The sequence below is a fragment of the Eublepharis macularius genome, chromosome 1 (genome assembly GCF_028583425.1).
Source record: "Eublepharis macularius isolate TG4126 chromosome 1, MPM_Emac_v1.0, whole genome shotgun sequence".
In the NCBI taxonomy this organism is placed as follows: Eukaryota; Metazoa; Chordata; class Lepidosauria; order Squamata; family Eublepharidae; genus Eublepharis; species Eublepharis macularius.
This window is the reverse complement of record NC_072790.1, coordinates 235990360-236011272: the sequence shown is the minus strand read 5'-3', so window position 1 is coordinate 236011272 and position 20913 is coordinate 235990360. Positions and strand designations below refer to the sequence as shown.

Genomic DNA, 20913 nt, shown 5'->3' with positions numbered 1-20913 from the left:
GGGTGTCACCATAAGCGGCTATGACTTGAAGGCACTCTCCACCAAAGTAGGCCCCATATTGCAAATGGGTGGGGCTGAGGCTAAAGAGAAATGGACCCAAATCATTTTCTACCACACAGAGATTAACTCTTGCATATCACCAAGGAGGCAATGCTCCAACTGAGAGCTCCAGATAATTTACACCTTCCAATCTAGGCTGTTGCAATTGAAAGCTGAAAGAGCACTAGTCATTCTGCATGACTCAGCAACAGATTCAGACAGAGACAAGGTATTACACAAAGTTAAAGAATTTAGCCATTGCCCGGTTTGAACCTCCCCCCCTACACACACACAGCAGGCAGCCACAGCAAATTCCCTTTGCCTCCTCTGCACCAGATACACTGCCTCTAATCAAGGAAGCTCCACTTGGCTTGTCACTGCCAACATCCATGGCTTTTGGGAAGGGCAATCAAATTCATAATTTCTTCTTTATAAAGAACACCTTTTGAACATCACAGTCTCGACCACAGCCTTGTCAGGTAGGCACACATACAGCAGACAGGGGATTGAGCAGCTTCTCAGCCAAGAAGAGGTCCGTATTGGTGGACTCCTGAACCACAGTACATGCTCTTAGCCACCACACCAAAATCAGCAGCCCCAATCAAATCCTGTGGTCAGGAGTTCCACAAGCTCTTCGCCACAACAATGAATATTCATGTTACTTGCCCCTAAAGCAATTCTCAGAATTGCCCTGGTTTCTGAGAGCTGTTGCTTCAGACGATGGACCAGTCAGAAACTGGTTGATCTAGACAGTTCAATCTTCTGCCGTCATAGGAAGCAGAGCCGGGGGGGAAAAATGTTCCCCCCTCCCCAGGTTTCGTCACAGCCGCATTCCAAGCCCGCCAGAGATCAGCTGAGGACACGCCTCGGCTTTCAGTCAGCAGGAGACCCATTTCCAGGAGAGGGTCTGCTCGGAAATGCCTCACCCCCCCCTCCCCAAACAGGCAGACAATTACTCATTCAGACATTCGTCAGGAGACAGTTAACACACACAGGCCAGCCAGCCCCCTCCCGCCCCAGTTCTTGCCTCACCAAACTGACCTCAGCAAAAGAGGTAGCCCCCACCCCTGAAGAAGAGGCAGCTTACTCCAGGAAAATGAGACACCACCATTAACACCAGGTCATACTCAGGCCAGGAACTTCCACCCACTATATAGTTTTTGGAACTCACTGCCACAAGACCTAGTTGCTACTAATTCAGCTTTACAAGAAGATCGAGATTATCAGGCAGGTAGCTGGATCAGTCTGCAGGAGAATAGCAGGATATGAGCCCAGTGGCAGAGACCAACAAGATTTTTCAGGGTACAAGCTTTCAAGAATCAAAGACACCTTCGGTATCTGAAGAAAGGCGCTCTCACTCTTAAAAGCTTTGACCCTGAAAACCCTGAACGTCTCTTAAGGCACCACAGGACTCATACCCTGCTATTCATGAAGATGGACAGCCTTGTTAGTCTGTCTGTAGCAGCAGAAAAGAGCAAGAGTCCAGTATAAGAGTAAAGAGTCTGAAGAAGCGAGCTGTGACTCACAAAAGCTCATACCCTACCACAAATTTTGTTAGTCTAATAGGTGCCACTGGACTCTTGCTCTTTTCTACTCCTGCTAGTCATGGAGAAGAAGCCTAAAGGTGGCTATTACCAAATATCATGGCTAAAGAGAGCCCCCATGTCCAGAGACAGTATACCTGACAATACTAGTTTCCAGGAGGAGCAACGGCAGGGGTGGTGTACGGGCTTTCTGAGGTCATCAGATAGCTATTGTGGGAAACAGGATGTCGGTTGAGAAGGGCCTCGCTCTGACCCGGCTCAGCTTCTCTATGCACCCCCCATGACCACCCAAGAGACCACTAGAGAGAGAGATTAGGCAGAGGACGTGAGAAGGCATTATTGCTCAATCCAGGGCGCTCTCGAGTCCCACATGGGACTGAAGCACCCCCCCCCCCCCCACAAAAGCCCTTGCCTAAAAGAGAGAAAAACCCTTTACGACTAGAAAAGCTAGTCTTAAAGCAGAACGTAGAAAACCCTAATTCAGAAATTGAGCTTTAAAATTTAATTCAGGTGAGTGGCCATAGAAAGCCGAGTATGGGGTCCTGCAGCCTCTTGAAGGCGCTCCGGGATCCGAATCTCGCTCTTAAAATGGAAGTTTCGTTTCTTTCGTTCCAGAACCCGAAGCCGTGCCTCCCACCCCGGAAAAGAGGCGCACGAATGCCATGCAACGCGCCGCGCCTCGCACGCCCTAGAACCCCACCCCAGCCTTGCGCCGAAAATGCTCCGCGGTTTTTGAACACGTGCAGAAGGCGTCGGGAGCCCCCAAAGCGCAGCGGGCACGGGGCGACGCCTAAGGCTGCCCCACGGGAGGCTGGCAGGCGACCTTCAGCCCCGGCGCCTCTCCGCTCTTACCTCTAAGCGCCGAGCCGATCAAGCTACGCCTTGCGCTGCGCTCCACGCCCGAGTGCGGACTTTTCAAGGCTGATGTCAGCGCTAATGAGGGCGGGGAGAGGGCGCCGCCGGGTGGGGGGGAAATCCCTGGGAGAGGCCTTAAAGGCGCAGGGGGCCGATTTGGGGCCTCGCTCCTGCGCCGGAGGGACTACTCGGAGGCAAGCCCCGAGTTTACAGCTCCCAGGGCGGGAAATTCCTGCAGATTTGGGGGATGGAGGGAAAGATTGGGGAGGGGGTCTCAGCGGGGTACAATGCCCTAGAACCCACTTTCCAAACTTGCCATTTTCTCCAGAGCTGATCCCCGTGGCCTAGAAGTCAGCTGCAATGCTGGGGGATCTCCAGCCACCACCTGGAGGTTGGCAACCGTAGCTAGGGCATTGGGAGTCCGGTGGGGCTTAACTTCCGAGTAAACGGTGCGAGCCAATCTGCCCATTTGCGTGGTGGAGAGTGCCCTTAAGTCACAGTTGACTTATGGTGGTGACCCCTGGTGGGGTTTTCATGGCAAGGGACTATCGAAGATAGTTTGCTATTGCCTGCCTCTACAACCCTGGTCTTCGATGGGAGTTCTCCAAGCCAATTACTAAGCAAGGCAGACCCTGCTTAGCTTCTGAGATCTGACGAGATCAGGCTCACCTGGGCTATCCAGGTCAGGGCCTGCCACCGTTTACTCGGGAGTAAGTCCCCGGGGATCAAATGTGAGAGGGGGAGGGGACGGCTATGGCTGCAAAATAAGGGCTCGCACATGGGTTTGTTTTACTCGGGCGTAAGTCTTAGGCCGACAGGTCTTACTCATGAGTAAAAGAACAAAGGCTGGAAGCCTGGTACACGTGTGCTAACGCACTGTTCGCTTGAAACTTAAGTTCCTCGGATCCTAATGGCCTACCTTACAGGGCGGTCAAAAGGTCTTCCTGAGAGAAAGGGATGTAAGAGACACTGGGTGCTAAAATGCGAGGGTGGGGATTTGTGTGTGGTGCCCGTCGCTGGCTCCGGATGGGTACAAGGTCACCCAGATTATTTTTGCACAATCTGACATCCCCTCCCCTCAACCCACTTATTATTAAATTTATAGTCCGCTCTCCCAGCAGGTGGGCTCAGAGCGGATAACATTATATATCATGTAATCGCAATAAAATCACATTAAAAGAAAGTATAAAATTCAGTAAACATAGACTCTAGGTGGCAGCCCAGATTGCATTAACGCGACCCAATATCCCATGAGATGGGAACTTTTAAGAGTCTGAGGCATTTCATAGACATCTTTGCAAAAGAGCCCTGCAAGGTTAAGTTAGTGTCCTAATGCTCCCTTGCAACTAGAGAGAGAGAGGCATGCCCAAGGCTACCTCCGGACTCTGTAGCAGAAAAGCCCTGCCCAATCAGACCAGCCGCCCGTCTATCCAGGGCTGGGAAAAGATGGTGGAACTGAGCAGGTTGCCCTCGTAGAAAATGGTCACGTGGCTGGTGGCCCCACCCCCTGATCTCCAGACAGAGGGGAGATCAGGGGGCGGGGCCATCAGCCATGTGACCATTTTCAAGAGGTTCCAGAACTCCATTCCACCGCCTTCAAGCTGAAAAAAAGCCCTGCATCTATCCAACATCCTGTCTCACTCAGTGGCCTTCTGGAGGGCAAAAACGGGGCATAGAGGCTGAGGCTTTCCACCGATTTTGCTGCCTGGCACTGGTATTCAGAGGTTGACTGCCTCTGAATGTGGAGGCTCAGTTTAGTCAAGAGAAAAAAAAATGTGTGAGGAGAATGCCAAGCAAAGGTACCCAAGTACAAAGGGAGACAGTGAGAGTGGAGAAATACTGAATAATTACGAATAATATTGAGAAATATTGAATAAATCCGACATCCCAAAATTTAAAAATTAAGAATGTAATAAAAATTGCACAAACAGAAAAAAAAATCACATCACACCCTTCGCTCTAGTGATGAACATCTGTTAAAGGTCCCTGGCCCCAGGGGAGCCCCCCTGGCGTTGACCAGGGCCAGGGCTTTCTTGGTCTTGGCCCCTGCCTGGTGGAACGCTCTGTCTCATGAGACCAGGGACCAGCAGGATCTGTTATCTTTCCATCGGGCCTGTTCTGCCAGGCGTATGGCGGATGCTAGACAGAGCCCCCTGCCCAGTTCAGTATAGGACATGCCCTCCCTGCTAGTGACACCCTCCATCTATTGAATATTCCCTGTACGATGCTCCGGGGACAGCTAAAGGGTGGTGCTGCTGTGTATATGTATATTGTATTTTCTTGTGCCGCTGTGTATATGTATTTTAACTTTGAAATTTTAAATGTTTTATAGCCTTAAATTGTATGAATTGTTGAATGTAATTTTAAATTGTATGTAAATTGTGATCCGCCCTGAGCCTGCTGGTGTGGGGAGGGTGGAATATAAATAGAATAAAATAAAAATAAAATAAAAATATCTTACTATTCATACAGTATATCAGCATAAAAACATATGTCAAAAATATAGGCACAATAGCGTCAATGAACCTCTACAATAAGATCATACATAGAGGGGCCTGGAAATGGAATGAAACAAAATGATATCCACTAGGAAGTTGTTTCAATGTACAATCTTCCTCGTACCCAAAACACGTATTATAACCCATGTGTTGAAAAACCCTTATAATGACTCCACCAGAAAACACATTCAATTCCATACTTCCTCTCAAGAAATTCAAGGTCTAAATTAATGCAAGGTTAATTTCTACCCACAGCTGCATTTATTCAATATTTCTCCACTTTCACTGTGTCTCCCTTAGTTCAGTTTAATCACCATGGCTAGCAGCTACTAATAGACTTGTGTGTGTTACGTGCTGTCAAGTCACCTCTGACCTATGGCTACTCTATGAATGAAAGACCTCCAAAATGTCTTATCATTAACTGACTTGCTCAGATCCTGCAAACTGGAAGACGTGGCTTCTTTGATTAAGTTAAGCCATCTCATTTTAGGTCTTCCTGTTTTCCTACTGCCTTCCACTTTTCCTAGCATTATTGACTTTTCCAGAGAATCTTCTCATGTTGTGACTGAAATACGATAGCCTCAGTTTTGTCATTTTAGCTTCTGGGGAGAAGTCGAGCTTGATTTGATCTAAAACCCACTTATTTGTCTTTTGGGCCGTCCACGGTACCCGCAAAACTCTCCTCTAGCACCACATTTCAAATGAATCAATTTTCTTCTCATCAGCTTTTTTCATTTCCCAACTTTCACATCCATACATAGTAGGGGGAATACCATAGTTTGGATTATCTTGATCTTGGTTCCCAGAGAGACATCTTTATCTTTAAGGATCTTCTCTAGCTCCCTCACAGCTGCTCTTCCAAGTCTCAATCTTCTTCTGATTTCCTCATTGCAGTCTCCCTTTTGGGTGATGATTGAGCCAAGGAACAGACAATCTTGAACAATTTCAATTTCCTCATTGTCAACTTTAAAATTCCTCATTGTGTAAGTCATTACTTTTGGGAGGATAGGTCTATCAGTCTTTTTGATGTTACAGCTGAACATAAAGAAGACTGATAGACCCTCCAAGAATCTGTGTAATCCCCTTTTTAAAGCTGTCTATGCCTGTAGCCATCATACCCTCTGGCAACAAATTCCACATTTTACAGCACAATCCTTAACAGTTACTCCATTCTAAGCTCATGGAACCAATGATCCTTTGTTGTGTAAATAAGTACTCCTGGTGTACCTTCCCAGTGTATCTTTTAGCTGCTGCACTCAGGCTTAGTTTAGAAAGGTTCTCCTTTCTCCTTAATCAAACCTATTTTAAAAATTGTTTTCAACCTAGCCAAAGATGGAAGCAGTTATTTTAGAAGAGGCATTCCCAAGCTTCCCTCTGGAATGCCTCTTCTTTTATTCATTCATTCATGTTATTTTTAGTCCGCCTTTCTCACTATGACTCAAGGTGCATACCACAGTACAGTTAATTTCAAAGACATTTCAGTAAGCAGCGTAATCATTATATAAGTATTGCCACCTGTGATACATGCAGGCCCTACCTGGGAAGCACTCCCCCACTGTTCTCTCACAGGAGGGAATGCCTCGGTTAGGCACTGCCTGCTGTGATATCTGTGCCCATTATCTTAGAGAAGAGGCATTCCCATCACTCTCATCCAGGGGGGAATGCCTCTTGTACGATAGTGCCTGATTTGCCATACACGGACGCTGTCTAAAAAGCAAAGAGCTTTTTATTCCCAGAATTTTCTCCTATGCAAATGAATACAGATCTAATAATGTTTTTAATCATGACCCTGTACATGATTAGCTGTTAAGATTTCAGGAAGTGAGTAACCGCGCTGGAGTAAGGAATCGGTCTTCCTACATGGACCTCTTTTGAGCATCTCCTTTGTGGCCAGCTTCCCCTGTCGTATTCTCTCTCCTGCAGTCTGCTCTGCACTATCCCAGCCCTTCCCTCTGCATCGTCCCGCAGGCGACTCTTCCCCAACCTTCGGCCCCCTTGGGACCATGTGACTGGCTAGAGAAAGACCAAATTTGGGAAGAGAGGAAACGAGAGAAGAATGTCAGCAAAGGGTCGCCTCCTCCTCTTTTAACCCTGGCTGGGCCTGATCGAAATGCCAGGCAAGGCCCACGGGGAGGATGTAAGGTTGCCAGCCTCCAGGTCTGGCCTGGAAATCTCCTGGTATCCAGACGATAAGAGATCAGCTTGCCTGGAGAAAATGGCATTTTTAAAGGGGATACTATACGGCATTACACCCCACCAAGGTCCCTCCCTTCCCCCAATTATGCCCTTTCTAGGCTCCACTCCCCAAACTCCAGGAATTTCCCAACCCAGAACTGGCAGCCCTGGCTGGTTTTGTGCCCTCGATTCATCCAGCGAGCAGAAACGGAAGTTTAGCTTGACATCCAACTCCTGCACGGCTCATAAAGCCCAAAGTGCTGAACAAGTTAAAAAATGCCTTGGAGGTCTTCTTTTCCAGGAGTTGCTCCTTCGGAGACCAGAGAGGTCAACATCCAAATCTGCGATGCTACTAAATGCAGCTCCCACCCCCAAATGAGATCACATCTCTGTGCTTCGTTACAAAGAGCTTGTCTGGCCAAGGCTGGAGCACAAGACCCCGGGGGGGGGGGGCAGAACTCTTTGCTCAGAATAGCAGTTGTGTGTATAATCAATTTTGCACAATCAAATCTGCCTCCGCTAATGATGGCAAATGGCAAAGAGGTATTCAGGATATTAACCCATTCCAGCCTGGCTTCCTTCTGGGTCATGGGACTGGTCGCCCTCACAGACGTTCTCCGTAGGTGTCTGGACCCGGGGCAAGTCGGCACTGCTGGTGTTGTTGGACCTCTCAGCAGCATTTGACACAGTCAACCACAAACTGTTGACCCACTGCCTTGCCGACGTGGGGAGGATCGCCTTACAGTGGCTTGTCTCTTTTCTCCACGGTCAGGGACGGAGGGTGGCACTTGGGTAGAGGTTATCAGCACGCCAACCAATGGTGTGCGGCGCCCCTCAGGGGGCGATACTCTCCCCTTTGTTGTTCAATCTGTGCCCCCTCGCCCAGCTGGTTTGGAGTTTCAGACTGGGTTGTCACCAGTATGCGGATGACACCCAATTGTAACCGATGATGGCCGGCCGGCCTGATTCTCCCCCTGAAGCCCTAATTAAAGCTTTGAAGGCCGTGCCTGGATGGGTGAAGCAGAGTAGACTGAAGCTGAATCTCACAAAGACGGAAGTCCTGTACTTAGGTCATGGGGCGTCAGAGAGGGGGATCCAGCGTTTGATGGGGCACCCCTTGTGCCTGTCCCATCGATCAGGCGCCTTGGCATGACACTGGACTCCTCTGTATCAATGGAGGCCCAGGTCGCGACAGTTGCCCGGTCTGCTTTAACCTATAAAGTCTTAAACAGACTGGTGCCAGCATACCTGAGGGACCGCCTCTCTCCATATATACCCCGGAGGGTGCTGAGATCTGCGGGTAAACACCTACTGGTGGTCCCTGGCCCCAGGGAGGCTCAACTGGCCTTGACCAGGGCCAGGGCATTTTCAGTCCCAGCCCTGACCTGGTGGAACTCTCTGTCGGAAGACACTCAGGCCCGCCAAGATCTTCCATCCTTTCGGCGGGCCTGCAAGACAGAGATGTTCCGCCAGGCATTTGGTTGAGGCCAGCATTAAATCCATCAAATGAGGCTCCCTGCTGGCCTCCCATCTGTGGGGGGGCCATATGGTCACCTGCCCCCCAGCATATGAGCAGCCGCAGGCTACCAACCCACACTTTCACCCTTGAGCAGGTAAATTGTTGAAGTGCTGTATTGTAAGATTTGTGATTTTTTTGTATGCTTGTGTTTTTATTTTGTTGTAACCCACCCTGAGCCCGCTTGTGGGAAAGGCGGGCTACAAATTAAATAAATAACAACACCTGCTGGAAATCACATTGTCTTTCCAATTATAATTTAAATTAGTTATTGATACCCTACTTTTCTCCACAATGGGAACCCACTTACAAAATCATCCGTCCCTCCTCTATTTTATCATTACAACAACCCTGTGAGGCGAATGGCCCAAGGTCCTTCAACAAGCTTCCATGGAACAATGGGGATTCAAACCCACATCTCTATAACCATTACACCATGATGATTCTAAGCTCACACTAAGGGCTAGAAACTTGCCTTTCTAACAAACAAAACACAAATCCTGAAAGCTTAGAAATGCCATGTGTTGTGCTTCTCTCACGCTTGTGCAAAGCACTCTTCTACAGATACATTTCCTGAAGTGGAAGTATGTAGGGTTTTATCCAGCCGGAAGGTGGGAGGGGTATTTATAGTAAGGGTGTAAGGTGTGATAATACTGTAATTAGCTTGATAAGAGTTGGGGTGTAAAAAAGAAGAAAAGCAACAACTGTGGCCGTAGAAGAATCCAATGTCCCTATTAAGCCCTGGGTTTTTTATCCCCCAATTTGCAAATAAACTCAATTTCAACCATTTCACGTTGCAATTTTCCTTTGATGTTTCTCTGCTTGAGAACTGCTTCTTAGGTCAGCGATGGAATGTCCTGGAAGATTAAAATGTTCTCCCACTGGTTTTTGAATGTTGTGATTTTTGATATCAGATTGTCCTTTTGCAAAGGGACTGACCCGTTTGTCCAATATAGAGTAGACGGCATTGCTGACACTTGATGGGGAGCGAATGAATGCTTTGATCACTCCCCAGGCAGATATGGGTCAGAATTACCCTCTCCCACCCGGTGAATGATGATCAGGAGACAAATGCAGAGCAGCAACTCATCAAGGGCCACAGCAGGCAGCCCCGTTTTGAGGTTGCATTTTGGACGCACGGGAGCCTTTATGTAAGAAATGTGTTTCTAATAGGACACAATTTGAAAATTGCTGCATTAGGGTCAGGAAGGAATTTTTCCTAGGTAAAATTGGCCCAGAGATGCTTGGACAACCTCGTCTCTCCAGACATCTAGGGGCTTGGCTCCCCATCCAGAAAGAACTATACATTCAGAAAGAGAAATGCATCAAAGGCAACCTGGGTTCTATGACCTCTCACAAGCACACGAGCCAAAGTTGCTGGACGTGTGACAGAGGAAGGAGACACTCCCAGTGTGGCTTCTGATGGCTTGTAAATGAGTCACTGCTGGCACGATGAGGGCGGGACGTAGCAGGAGCTGGGGATGGGAGTTGAGAGCGTTATGCAGTGGTTAGTGTCAGACAAGGCCCAAGGGTTCAAATCCCCTCGGCCATGAAACTCACTGTAATTGTAGGACACTCATTCTCAGCCCCACACACCTCGCAGGGTTGTTGTGAAGATAAAACAGAGAAGGTCCATGTAGGATAAAAATAGGATAAAGGGCATTAAATAGGAACAAGCTGGGAATGGATGATAAGAAGCCTTGGGAGTCTTGGGACTTCCTGTTTTTGACAGCAGCCAGAGAAATCCCCCTTGCAAAATTCACCAGCAATGCACCAAGTCCTATGTTTTGGCTCACATCTGGTATTCAGAGATACACTTCCTTTGAACATGGAGGATCGATTTCGCTGGCAGGGCTCACAATTTATTTTACTTAGCGATTTATAGCCTGCTTTTCTCACTAATGGGGATCTGAAACTGCTTACAGTGCTGTTCTCTCCTCCTCCATTTTATTCTCACAACAACCCAGTGAGGTAGGTTAGACTGTGAGTAACTGATTCAAGGTCACCCAGTGAGTTTCCATGGCACTGTCAGGATTTGAACCTGGGACTCTCAGATGCTACCCTGGCACCACCAGGGCTAGAGGAGAAATTCAAAGGGAGAATCCAACGGGAAACTGCTGAATCCATCAAGGGGTTTAATGCTTTCTCTCAGCCAGGTCTCCACAAAGTCCTGTCATTTCTCACTCTCTATACATGCTAGTATCTTAGCACATCTCACCCTTACAGATGTTACACAGTTCGGCTAAACTTCCATATTTTTCTGATTGACTCTACAAATCAGGATTTATCCATGGCTAGACTATCTTTCATTAATTTTACTTTTCTGATCTGTCAACACCTGGAATTGTACTCGTCCATTTGGCAATCCGTTGATTACCAAAGAGTAACCCACTGATTCCTGTTTTGACTGGTTATCATTTCAAACTGGCCTCTCTTTGTCATCTCTTCCCCCCCCCCCGGGCCCCCGCCAATACCTTTCTGTTGTCTGAAGCTTTGGGATAAATGCTTCTCCTAGTGGATGGACACTGTCATGTATCTGACGAAGTGAGCTCTGACTTGTGAATGCCTGTGGTGGAAAACACTTTTTTGTCTTTAAGGTGTCTCTGAACTTCTGGCTTTGACGGGCTTTTCCTTCTTCCTGAATTTTCCTAACGCTTGTGAAACCATCAAAACGAGCGGCCGTTGCTACATCTGGCAGGCGTGTATCCCACCAGTTAATGACGTGTTGTGTGGAGAAATGCTTCCTTTCGTATGTTCAGAATGTACTGCCAGCCAGCCTCATGAAGTGACCCTTGAGCGTCCTTTTATTAGGAGGGAGAAAAATTCCTCTCTCCACCCTGATCATAATTTCATAGATCTCTGTTGTCATTTCCTTTGTCTTCTCTTGTAAACTTGAAAAGCCCCCAACTTTTTAGACTTTCCCTGCACAATGAAGGTGTTCCAGTCTGTCGAACGGCTGTAGCACAGTGGTTAAGTGGTTGGGCTGCGAATCTGCATCTGCTGGTTTGAATCCCACTGCTGCCATGAGCTCAGCAGGCGGCCTTGGGTCAGCCACTCCTCTCAGCCCCAGCTCCCCAGCTGTATTGTCGGGATAATAACAACACTGACTTTGTTCACCACTCTGAGTGGGGCACTAATCTGTCTAGAAGAGTGTTCTATAAGCGCAGTTATTATTATTATTATTATTATCTACTGGTTCTGTTACCTTTTTCGATCTTTGCTCAAGGGTGAGTGTGGGTGGATTCAGAGAACAGCACCGTTCCAATGCCATATGATGCCAAACTTAACACAACTTTTTTTAATATCCAGTTTTACAAAACAGCCCTCCCATTGATAAAAAAAAATTCACACAACCAATAGCTAAACTAATCCACTCCCCTCAGAACAGGGCATTTACGGGCTCTGCAGCCCCGCCTTCTCCCTATGTTCTCGCTGAGGCGTCCGTGCTCTGGCATCTGGGGAACCATTAATTTCTCTGGATTGGGATTTCCAGTTTCTCCCTGTAGCTCAAGGCTAGAGGATGTGCCTCCTTCAGCCAAAAAGTTGCCAGGATAGGTATCGCCACTCTTCACACCGGGATTGTGGAGACACCCTCCCCTCATGGGAGCAGCAGGGCAAGTTAGGTTGGAAGAGGGCCCCCCCAGCCCCTCACAGCAATGTGGCCTGCTCAAATTGCTCGCCGACACGCTTCCTGCCGGAGCCCGGCTTCTGCCGGCGTTGCTGGGTGGCTTCTCGGCGGCGGCGGTAGGCCAGGAATTCTTCGCGCAGAGCAGCGCAGCGTTCCTCAGGGCTGGGCACGGGTGAGCTTGGCCTGTCCAAGGCCCCCACAGACTGAGAGTTGGAAGGCGAACTGCTGCTTTCGCTGGAGGACTTTGAACCTGCAGATGGGAGAAAATGATGGGAAGGTGGTTAGAAACGGGGCACAGGCCTCTCCCCAGCCAGGCCTGAGAGGGTGGAACTGCGGCGGTCCGACACTCCAAAGTTTATCACTCTGACTTCTGCCCAGAGCTGGGCAGCTGGCCTTTGACTGACTCAATCCTAGCTAGAAAGCTAGATCAGGAACAACAGCTGGGCCCCAGCTGGGTGCAGACATTGGCTAATAATTCACAGCTCTGCCTCGGATCAAATATCTCCTTCTGCCCCCCCCACTCCCCCTTCCATCTGTGTTTTGTTTTTTAAGGTTATATAACCCTTAATCTCATTTTTATTTACCTACAATGGCTGCGTATTTTGATTTTTCTTTGGGAAGTGGTTCTTGTCTGATAAGACAGAGAACATGAAAAGAACATAAGGCCCTAAGAAGTGTTTGGCCGAATCAGACCAAAGTTCCACCCCCTACAGCATCCTAAGTGGCCAAGCAGGCACCTCCAGAGAGCTTACAAGCAAGGCATGATGACAATACCCCAGCAGCTAGTATTTAGAGGTAAGACTGCACCTGGACAGGGAGGTTCCACCTTGGCTAATAGCGACTGATTGCCCAGCTTGCCACCAATTTGCTTCATCGCTCCCATCAGGACACTGCTTATTTTATTTTCAGCCCCCATGAAACTGCCTTATTCTCAAGGCTCCTTTTGAGGGGGAACGCACAGGAACGCAGCTCTGGCAGTTCCCCAAAGAGGTCACATGACAGGTGGCCCCGCCCACCTGACTCTCAGCCATTTTGGGCCCGTTTCAGCCTGGATTGGGGCCAAAAAGGCCCAGATCAGGCCTCTGACGGGTGGTGGATCACTCCCCCACTCAGCAGCGGCCCAATCCTGACCATTTTGGGCCCCTTTTCAGCCATTTCCAGGCCCTTTTTGGGTCCAATGTTGGCCCCGAATGGCCAGGACTGGGTCCAAAACAGCCAGGATAGGTGATGTCAGTGGTGTGTGTGGCATATGCAAATCAGTTATGCTAATGACACACTTCTGGTGTCATTAGGTTGCAAGGGGCATGGCATATGCTAATGAACTGTGCTAATGAGTTCCTCCAGCTCTTTTTCTACGAAATGGCCCCTGCTTATTCTGATTCAGACCCTTGGTTAGTATTGTCTACTTTGACTGGCAGCAGCTTTCCAGGGGTCTGAGGCAGAGGTATTTCACATCACCTGCTACTCAGTCCTTTTAACTGGAAATGCCAGGGATTGAACCTGGGACCTTCTGCATGGAAAGCAGATGCTCTGCCACCGAGCCGCAGCCCCTTCCATTCTCCTACCTTCATTTTAATGTCTGGCTGAGGTGGAAGGCTACCAATGCCCCTGCTGATTGAATAGCGGGCAGGAGAGGAACTGTCTCTTAAAGAGAAGAGCAGAATACAACCAAAGGGAGATTCCAGGAAAGCTTGGGCAGAGGACGTATTACAATTTCACTGCAATATCTTAAACTCTGCAATTGCCTCCCCAAAGTGCAAAAGGCCTGAAGGGAGGCCATTGAACTATTCTCATCTGTAGAACTGAAGTGTAAGTAAGTGTAAGGTGATGGCCACTGGAACAAAAAAAAAATCCCAATTTCAAGGATATGCTAATAGGGTCTGAACTTGCTGAGACTGAGAGGAAAAGAGATCTTGGGGTTGCAGCGGCGAGCTCAATGAAAGGGTCAACCCCAAGTGCTGCAGCTCTGAAAAAGGTAAACTCTATGCTGGGGATTATTAGGAAAAGGACTGAGAATAAAATGACTAATATTATAAAGCCCCTGTACAGATCTATGGTGCGGCCTCATTTGAAATACCGAGAGCAGTTCTGGGTGCCGTATCACCAAAAGGACACGGCAGAGCTGGGAAAAGTACAAAAGAGAGCAACCAAGCGGATTAGGGGGTTGGAATGCCTTTCCTAGGAGGAAAAGGATGAAGACTAGATGACCTTCGAGGTCCCTTCCCACCCTATGATTCTATGAGTCTGCGTCTTTTCAGTTTACAAAAAGAGACAACTAAGGGGGGGCATGATAGGAGTATATATAATCATGCATGGGGTAGAGAGAGTGCACAGAGAAAACTTTTTCTCCCTCTCCCATAATACTAGAACTCGAAGGCATCCAATAAAGTTGATGGGCAATAGATTTAGGAAGGATAATGGAAATACTTTACACAATGAGTTATTAGATGTGAAATTCACTGCCAGAGGATGTAGTGATGGCCTGCACAGCTTTAAAAAGGGATCAGACAGAGTCGTACAGGATAGGTCTAGCAGTGGCTACTTGTCAAGTGAACCTCCATATTCAGAGACAGTGAATCTCTGAATCCCAGTGCCAGGAGGCAGCCAGTTTGGTGTAGTAGTTAAGAGCATGGGACTCTAATCTGGAGAACCGGGTTTGATTCCCCACTCCTCCGCTTGAAGCCAGCTGGGTGTCCTTGGGTCAGTCACAGCTTCTCAGAGCTCTCTCAGCCACCTGGGGCCTCTAAAAAACTAAACCACACTGGCTTTCTCTCACCAAAGGTATCAGGGTTAAAATCCCTGCTCAGAGAGCCAGTTTGGTGTAGTGGTTAAGAGCAGCAGGACTCTAATCTGGAGAACCGCATTTAATTCCTCACTTCTCCGCTTGAAGCCAGCTGGATGACCTTGGGTCAGTCACAGCTCTCTCAGAGCTCTCTCAGCCCCACCCACCTCACAGGGTGATTGTTATGGAGATAACAACATACTTTGTAAACCGCTCTGAGTGGGTGTTAAGTTGTCCTAAAGGGCGGTAAATAAATCAAATGTTGTTGTTGTTATTATTATTACAACTTCAAGGGAAAACCTTGGCCTCTATGCCCTGCTATTGGTCCTCCATAGCAACTGTTTGGAGGTTGTATGAGACAGGATGATGGACTAGATGGACCACTGGTCCAATCCGGAAGGCCTGTTCTTATATTCTTGCCATAATGTTGGGGGGGGGGCTATTTTGGGGTGGGGGTGGGGGAGACAGAGATGCACGAGTTGAACCCCAACGACCTGCAAACGACCTGCTGCTTGCATTGGCTAGTGCTCGTCCTTGAATACCATGAGGGCTAGAAGCCTGATTCTTGATTTGTGTTTTGTAAGAATTCAGAATAATATACCTTTCAGGGAATCTGGGGCCTGGATTTACTATTGCAACAAGATGAGGGTCTGTATATCTTCTGGCAATCTGTTTCCTGTAAATAAGGCTGATCTTCTAGCAGGATTTTATTCAGAATATCAAAAAAGCGTCCGCAGCGCTTATCTTTTGAGTATTTTCACATCAATTTATGGACATTGATAAACCTAATAAAGTGATGGTGAGCGTATTCGGGGTTTGTATTTCAGTGTTTTTGTCCTGATTTTTCTAATTTGTGTTATGGATGAGTTATCCCTGCCGTCTGGCTTTCTCAACTGTCACTCTTTAACACACCATGAATACTTTTTGCCACTGCGGGGCCTGGCAAATCGTCTTTACTCTCTGCTTTGAAGGTGGATTTTCCCAGGCCTCCAATTTGTCCATGCTAACAGGCCTCTGCTGAAACATCTTCCTTCGGTCTATCCCGTGACCCACAAACACTCACTCTGTTTCTCCAGTTCGTGGGCTGCAATGGTGGAGACGGGTCTTTTGGGATTCTCGCTGCGGTAGAGCTGCAGAGCGTCCAGCAAGTCAGACTCCAGGGCAAACTCTGTGTCCCATTCATAGTTCTCGTCCACAGATGTGTTCCTCCTGTGAGGAAAAAGGGGGATGAATTACCACAGGGTATGGGAGAGAGAAAAGTGAGGTGTAGCTAAGGAGGAGAGAGGCAGTGTGGTGCTGTGCTCAGACTGCCGTGCTCTGTTTTTGTTTGTTTGCTTTAGATATATTTACACCCTGCTCATCTCCCAAAGCAGCTTACAATATGTATGTATGTATTTACTTCATTTAAACCCAGTCTTTTCCTCCAATGGGCACTCAAAGCAGCTTACATTGTCCTCCATTTTATCCTCACATCAAGCCTGTGAGGTAAGTTAAGCCAACAGCGTGTGAGTGGCTCAAGGATATCTAGAAGCTTCCACATTGGATATCTAGAAGATTCCACATTGGGTTTCCCAAACTCTAAAAAACTAAACCACACTGGCTTTCTCTCACCAAAGGTATCAGAGAGCCAGTTTGGTGTAGCGGTTAAGAGCGGCAGGACTCTAATCTGGAGAACCGGGTTTAATTCCCTACTCCTCCAACTGAAGCCAGCTGGGTGACCTTGGGTCAGTCACAGCTTCTCAGAGCTCTCTCAGCCACCTCACAGGGTTATTGTCATGGGGATAATAACAACATACTTTGTAAACCGCTTTGAGTGGGTGTTAAGTTGTCCTGAAAGGCGGCATATAAATTGAATGACAGACAGAAAACGAGGCCTTCATCAGCAGCCAAATTTGGGCTGAAAAACAAGGTTTCCATTAATCAAGTGCCCTTGGGAATGCCTCCACGTGCAGAAACACCTTCCACACAAACACACAGCCCCCTCAAATTGTTTGGATGGATTGCGCATATCAATGCAAAACAATAATAAAACAGAGAAAATGGACAAATCTTTTACTGCAGGTCCTTCATAAGAAATGTAAAGGCATTTCAGAAACTTTTGAAACACACACAGACAGAATGGATTTTGGAAGGGAAGCTCCATCTTGTGGCCACGCAGGGATGACAGCTGCTAACCAAATATCCCAGATGGCGTTTTGCCACCCTGGAACACAATCAGTGGCAGGGCAATTCCCCTCCGAGCCTGTGCCGAGGTATTTTGCTCTCAGTTGGCATTGGGTCCTAGTGCCAGTATTCAAGGCCCTGACAGGTGGCAGAGGGCTCTTGAGAGCTGAGAAAGGAAAAATCTTGCCAGAATCCCCCTACGGACAGCCTCCCTGAGGTAAAACATCAACCCCTCATGAAATTCCACATTCCACACAACTAAGAAGGATTTGGGAACTGACAGTATGCCAGCATACATGCCATGATTGTATTCTGCATTTTATAATGGTCAATGTTATTTTGTTCTGTTCAATGCTGTTTGACAGAGTCATATGCTGTAGCTCTGTGTGATCATCTGTGAGTGTCTTAACTTCTGGTATTAACTGCAGGAGAGCCAGTGGGCCCCTCCATTATCTGTTGAAAATATGTGCTTTCACTTTTTCCAGCAGGTGTCCTTGAGGAGAGCCGCTAGCAGCAAACACTGTAACTTTCCCAGAGACTGGGATATTTGCCTTTGTACTTCATGAAGTCTAAACGAAGCTGTTCCCATGCAACCTCTTTGGGGTTTCGCGCCAGAATGTCAACGGGCCCAAAGAAGGGCAGGAAGTTACCCTATAAACAGTAACGCCTTTGTCTGAATTGTCACTTCTTCCAATTGCCACCTTCAGGCGAATACCTGTACTGTATGGATCTCAATAAAGCTACTTCAACTGGAACACCTGCATGTTAACTGTGGCGGGCTTGAGGGACCTAACTGCCAGGGACTGACCCATATGCACAGCTCAACATATACATCTCAAGAGCAGCACGGGCCGTTCCTTAGAAACAGTGTTTTTTTTCTTTAAGAGGTGCCAGCAGTCACGATGGTTGCCACTTTTAGCCCGCCAGCTAAAAGTGATGCCAGTACTGCAGAAAGAGGTCTGGTACTGCATACCAGTGTATATCATCAGAATAAAAGCCACCGTACTGAGCAAATTCCACTCAAGGTGGCGGCCAGGATTCTAAGATATTTAATAATAATATTTGATTTATATTCTACACTTCAGGTCAACTTAATCCGCACTTGAGCGGTTTACAAAGTGTGTTATTATTATCCTCGTGACCTGTGAGGTGGGTGGGGCTGAGAGAGCTCTGAGAGAGCTATGCTTGATCCAGGGTCACCCAGCTGGCTTCAAGCGGAGGAGTGGGGAATCAAACCCGGTTCTCCAGATGACAGTCTTACCGCTCTTAATCACTATACCAGACTGTCTCTCCTCCCCACCTCTGAAAATTCAGGACTTTATTCCTTCTGAGCAGGGCTTTTTTTCAGGGGGAACGTGGGGGAACGGAGTTCCGGAACCTCTTGAAAATACTCAGCAATAGAGCTTGAAAATAATATGATTTCAAAGAATCCCGTGTGTTTCTTCCTCATTTCCCTCTTGAGAGTTCCACCACCTCTTTTCCCAGAAAAAAAACCCTGCTTCTGAGATCTCCAATCAAATTTGGGTTAAAGCTCAACAAAGCTGCTTCTGAAAGGGACATCCCTGCACTCAAGAGATTCTGCACCCTAAATAAAATAAAATTAAAAATGTCATAAGAAGCCTGGGAATCATATTCATTTCTCCGTCGGGCTTTTGCAATTTTAAAAGAAATTGCCTCCTTTACTAAGCTTATCTGTGGAGCTCGAAGGACTAGAAACCTGCTTTCCTTTATCTGTTGCAAAAATGTGATACCTCCCTCCTCTCACCTTTTACTGATGGCAGTGGTGGAAGGTTGGGGTCTGCCGTCCTCTCCTGTAGAGCTGCTTTGCCAACTGGCCATTTCCCCAAAGGGGGAACTGAGGTAGCTGCCCCCTAAGGATGGTGCCAATGAGGGGGGTCTCAGGAAAGACACACTGCCTCGGCCACTGCTCTGGCTGGTAAGGCTGCCCCTCAGTGGTTTCTCAGGGGGGAGGCCTGGCAGGGGAACGGCAGTGGGCAATTTGTGTCTCTCAGGGGGCAGAGCCTCCGGGGGCAGCTCCACTGTGTGTAGCCAGTCCCGTTCTGGGGGGAGAACCGTGTACACCGGCTCAGTCTGGGTATTGTCTGTGAGAGGCTGGGGGGGCGAGAGTGTCTGTGTCCAACGCCCTGGCTCTTGGGGCATTTCCAAAACAGAGCTGAGGTAATTGGGGCAGATGGAGGTGCCAGGCAAGGCGGCTTTCACTGGGCCTGCATTGGTGTCAGGAAGCCGGAGGAGACTCTTAGCAGAAGCTTGTTCCTCAGCGAAGTCTGGAATGGCTTGCATGTCCATATAAGCCGGACACACTGTTTTGTCCTCGTCTCCTCGCAGCGTGAGTTCGGCACTACCTGGAGCTGCAGCCTCAGGAAGGACTGGCATGGAAGGCTGTCCCCCTTCCTCCTTCTCGTCCTCCCCCGGGGGCCAGTCGCCATCCACATTCATCTCCTTGAAAAAGGGTAGACTCAAGTACTGGAGGATTCCGCTTTGGGCTGAGGTATTCGCTTTCGCTTGGCTGCCCTGAAGCATACAGTACATTGGCAAGGAAGGGCTTCTCAGCTGGCTCGGTGAGGAGGAACAGGAAGCGGCAGCCGCAGCAGAGATGTCCAGCTGCCCTTCGAAGCCCCGGTTGGCTGGGGTTTGCTGCTCAGTTGTCCTATACGGCACTGTTGCCACGGGGCTGATGTTAGCAATACACAAAGGCTTGGCTTCCTCTGTTGGGCTGCTGCTGCTGTAGTCAAAGTAGCGCCCCTGGCGGTAACCAGAGGCCTTGGCTTCGTGCCGGGCCTGGCTTGTGTTCTTTGGCCTCAGATTGACACTCCTCTGCCAGACAGGATCTTCGGGCCCAGGGGGAGAGTTAACCTGCAAATAAGGCTCCGGCTGGCTCGCACTGCTTTCTGAAGAGGTGAGGGACAAGGAATATCGTTCTACCATGGCCTCCAAGTGTTCTCGGGGCCTCGCTTCACTTTGTACCACAAAACGTCCATCAGGGCCACGGCAGATGCGCTCCAGAGGCAGGGGCTCTCCAACATGGCTCTCATACAGCATGTATTTGGAACTAGGTCTTGCGTTGCCGTGGGTGACGCTGAGGCCTAGGCTGGTGCCAGCCTTTTCCCCCCATAGCAGGGTGCGGCGGAGGCTCTGATACGGGGAGGTCTGGAATTTCAGCTTCACAACACTGTCTGGACTAGCAGTGCCTGTAGAATTTCTGCCGAGGAGGAAAGAAAAAGAGCCAGAATTACTTCAGGAATCTTCCTTGCCCCTCCAGTAAGTTCAAGGCCAAAGGGAACCAATTTAGGCACTCAAGACTGTGCTGTGGGGACAGGCAGGGGGAAAACATTTTGCCAAAAAAGCACCATGGTAAAACTCAAATGGGAACTCAGCCACGCAAGACCACCACATGGTTATTCCCAGGTGTAAGATAGGGAGGAGCTACACCTGAATAACAACAACATTCGATTTATATACCTCCCCTTTGGGACAACTTAATGTCCACTCAGAGCGGTTTACAAAGTATGTAAACCTTTCTCTCTGCCTTCTCTCTGCCCAGCTGATCTGTGGAAGGGGAGGGGGCTGCAGAGCCTGTCCATGGCCTGCTGCCACCCTGGGTCTCCCGGCTGCTGTGGTGTGGCCAGCTGCTGGGTGGCTCGGGCCAGCGGCCCTCTTGTGGTGTAGGCCGGCTGGCCAGCGCCCTACTACAG

General features: G+C 48.5%; 2 protein-coding genes across 2 annotated transcripts in view; both read right to left on the bottom strand.

Annotated features, from left to right (window-relative positions):
- TAGLN2 (transgelin 2) overlaps positions 1-2510 on the bottom strand; it is a 28990-nt gene extending 26480 nt beyond the window's left edge. The window contains exon 1 of the mRNA XM_054993767.1: positions 2436-2510. The gene's annotated coding sequence lies outside the window, so the exon portion shown is untranslated. The remainder of the gene's footprint in view (positions 1-2435) is intronic.
- Positions 2511-11910: 9400 nt separating this feature from the next.
- Positions 11911-20913, bottom strand: part of IGSF9 (immunoglobulin superfamily member 9) — a 90823-nt gene continuing 81820 nt past the window's right edge. The window contains exons 19-21 of the mRNA XM_054998884.1: positions 18966-20420; positions 16101-16246; positions 11911-12505 (exon numbers count right to left, since the gene is read on the bottom strand). Of these exons, the coding sequence (XP_054854859.1) occupies positions 12276-12505; positions 16101-16246; positions 18966-20420 (1831 nt within the window). The 3' untranslated portion in view covers positions 11911-12275. The remainder of the gene's footprint in view (positions 12506-16100; positions 16247-18965; positions 20421-20913) is intronic.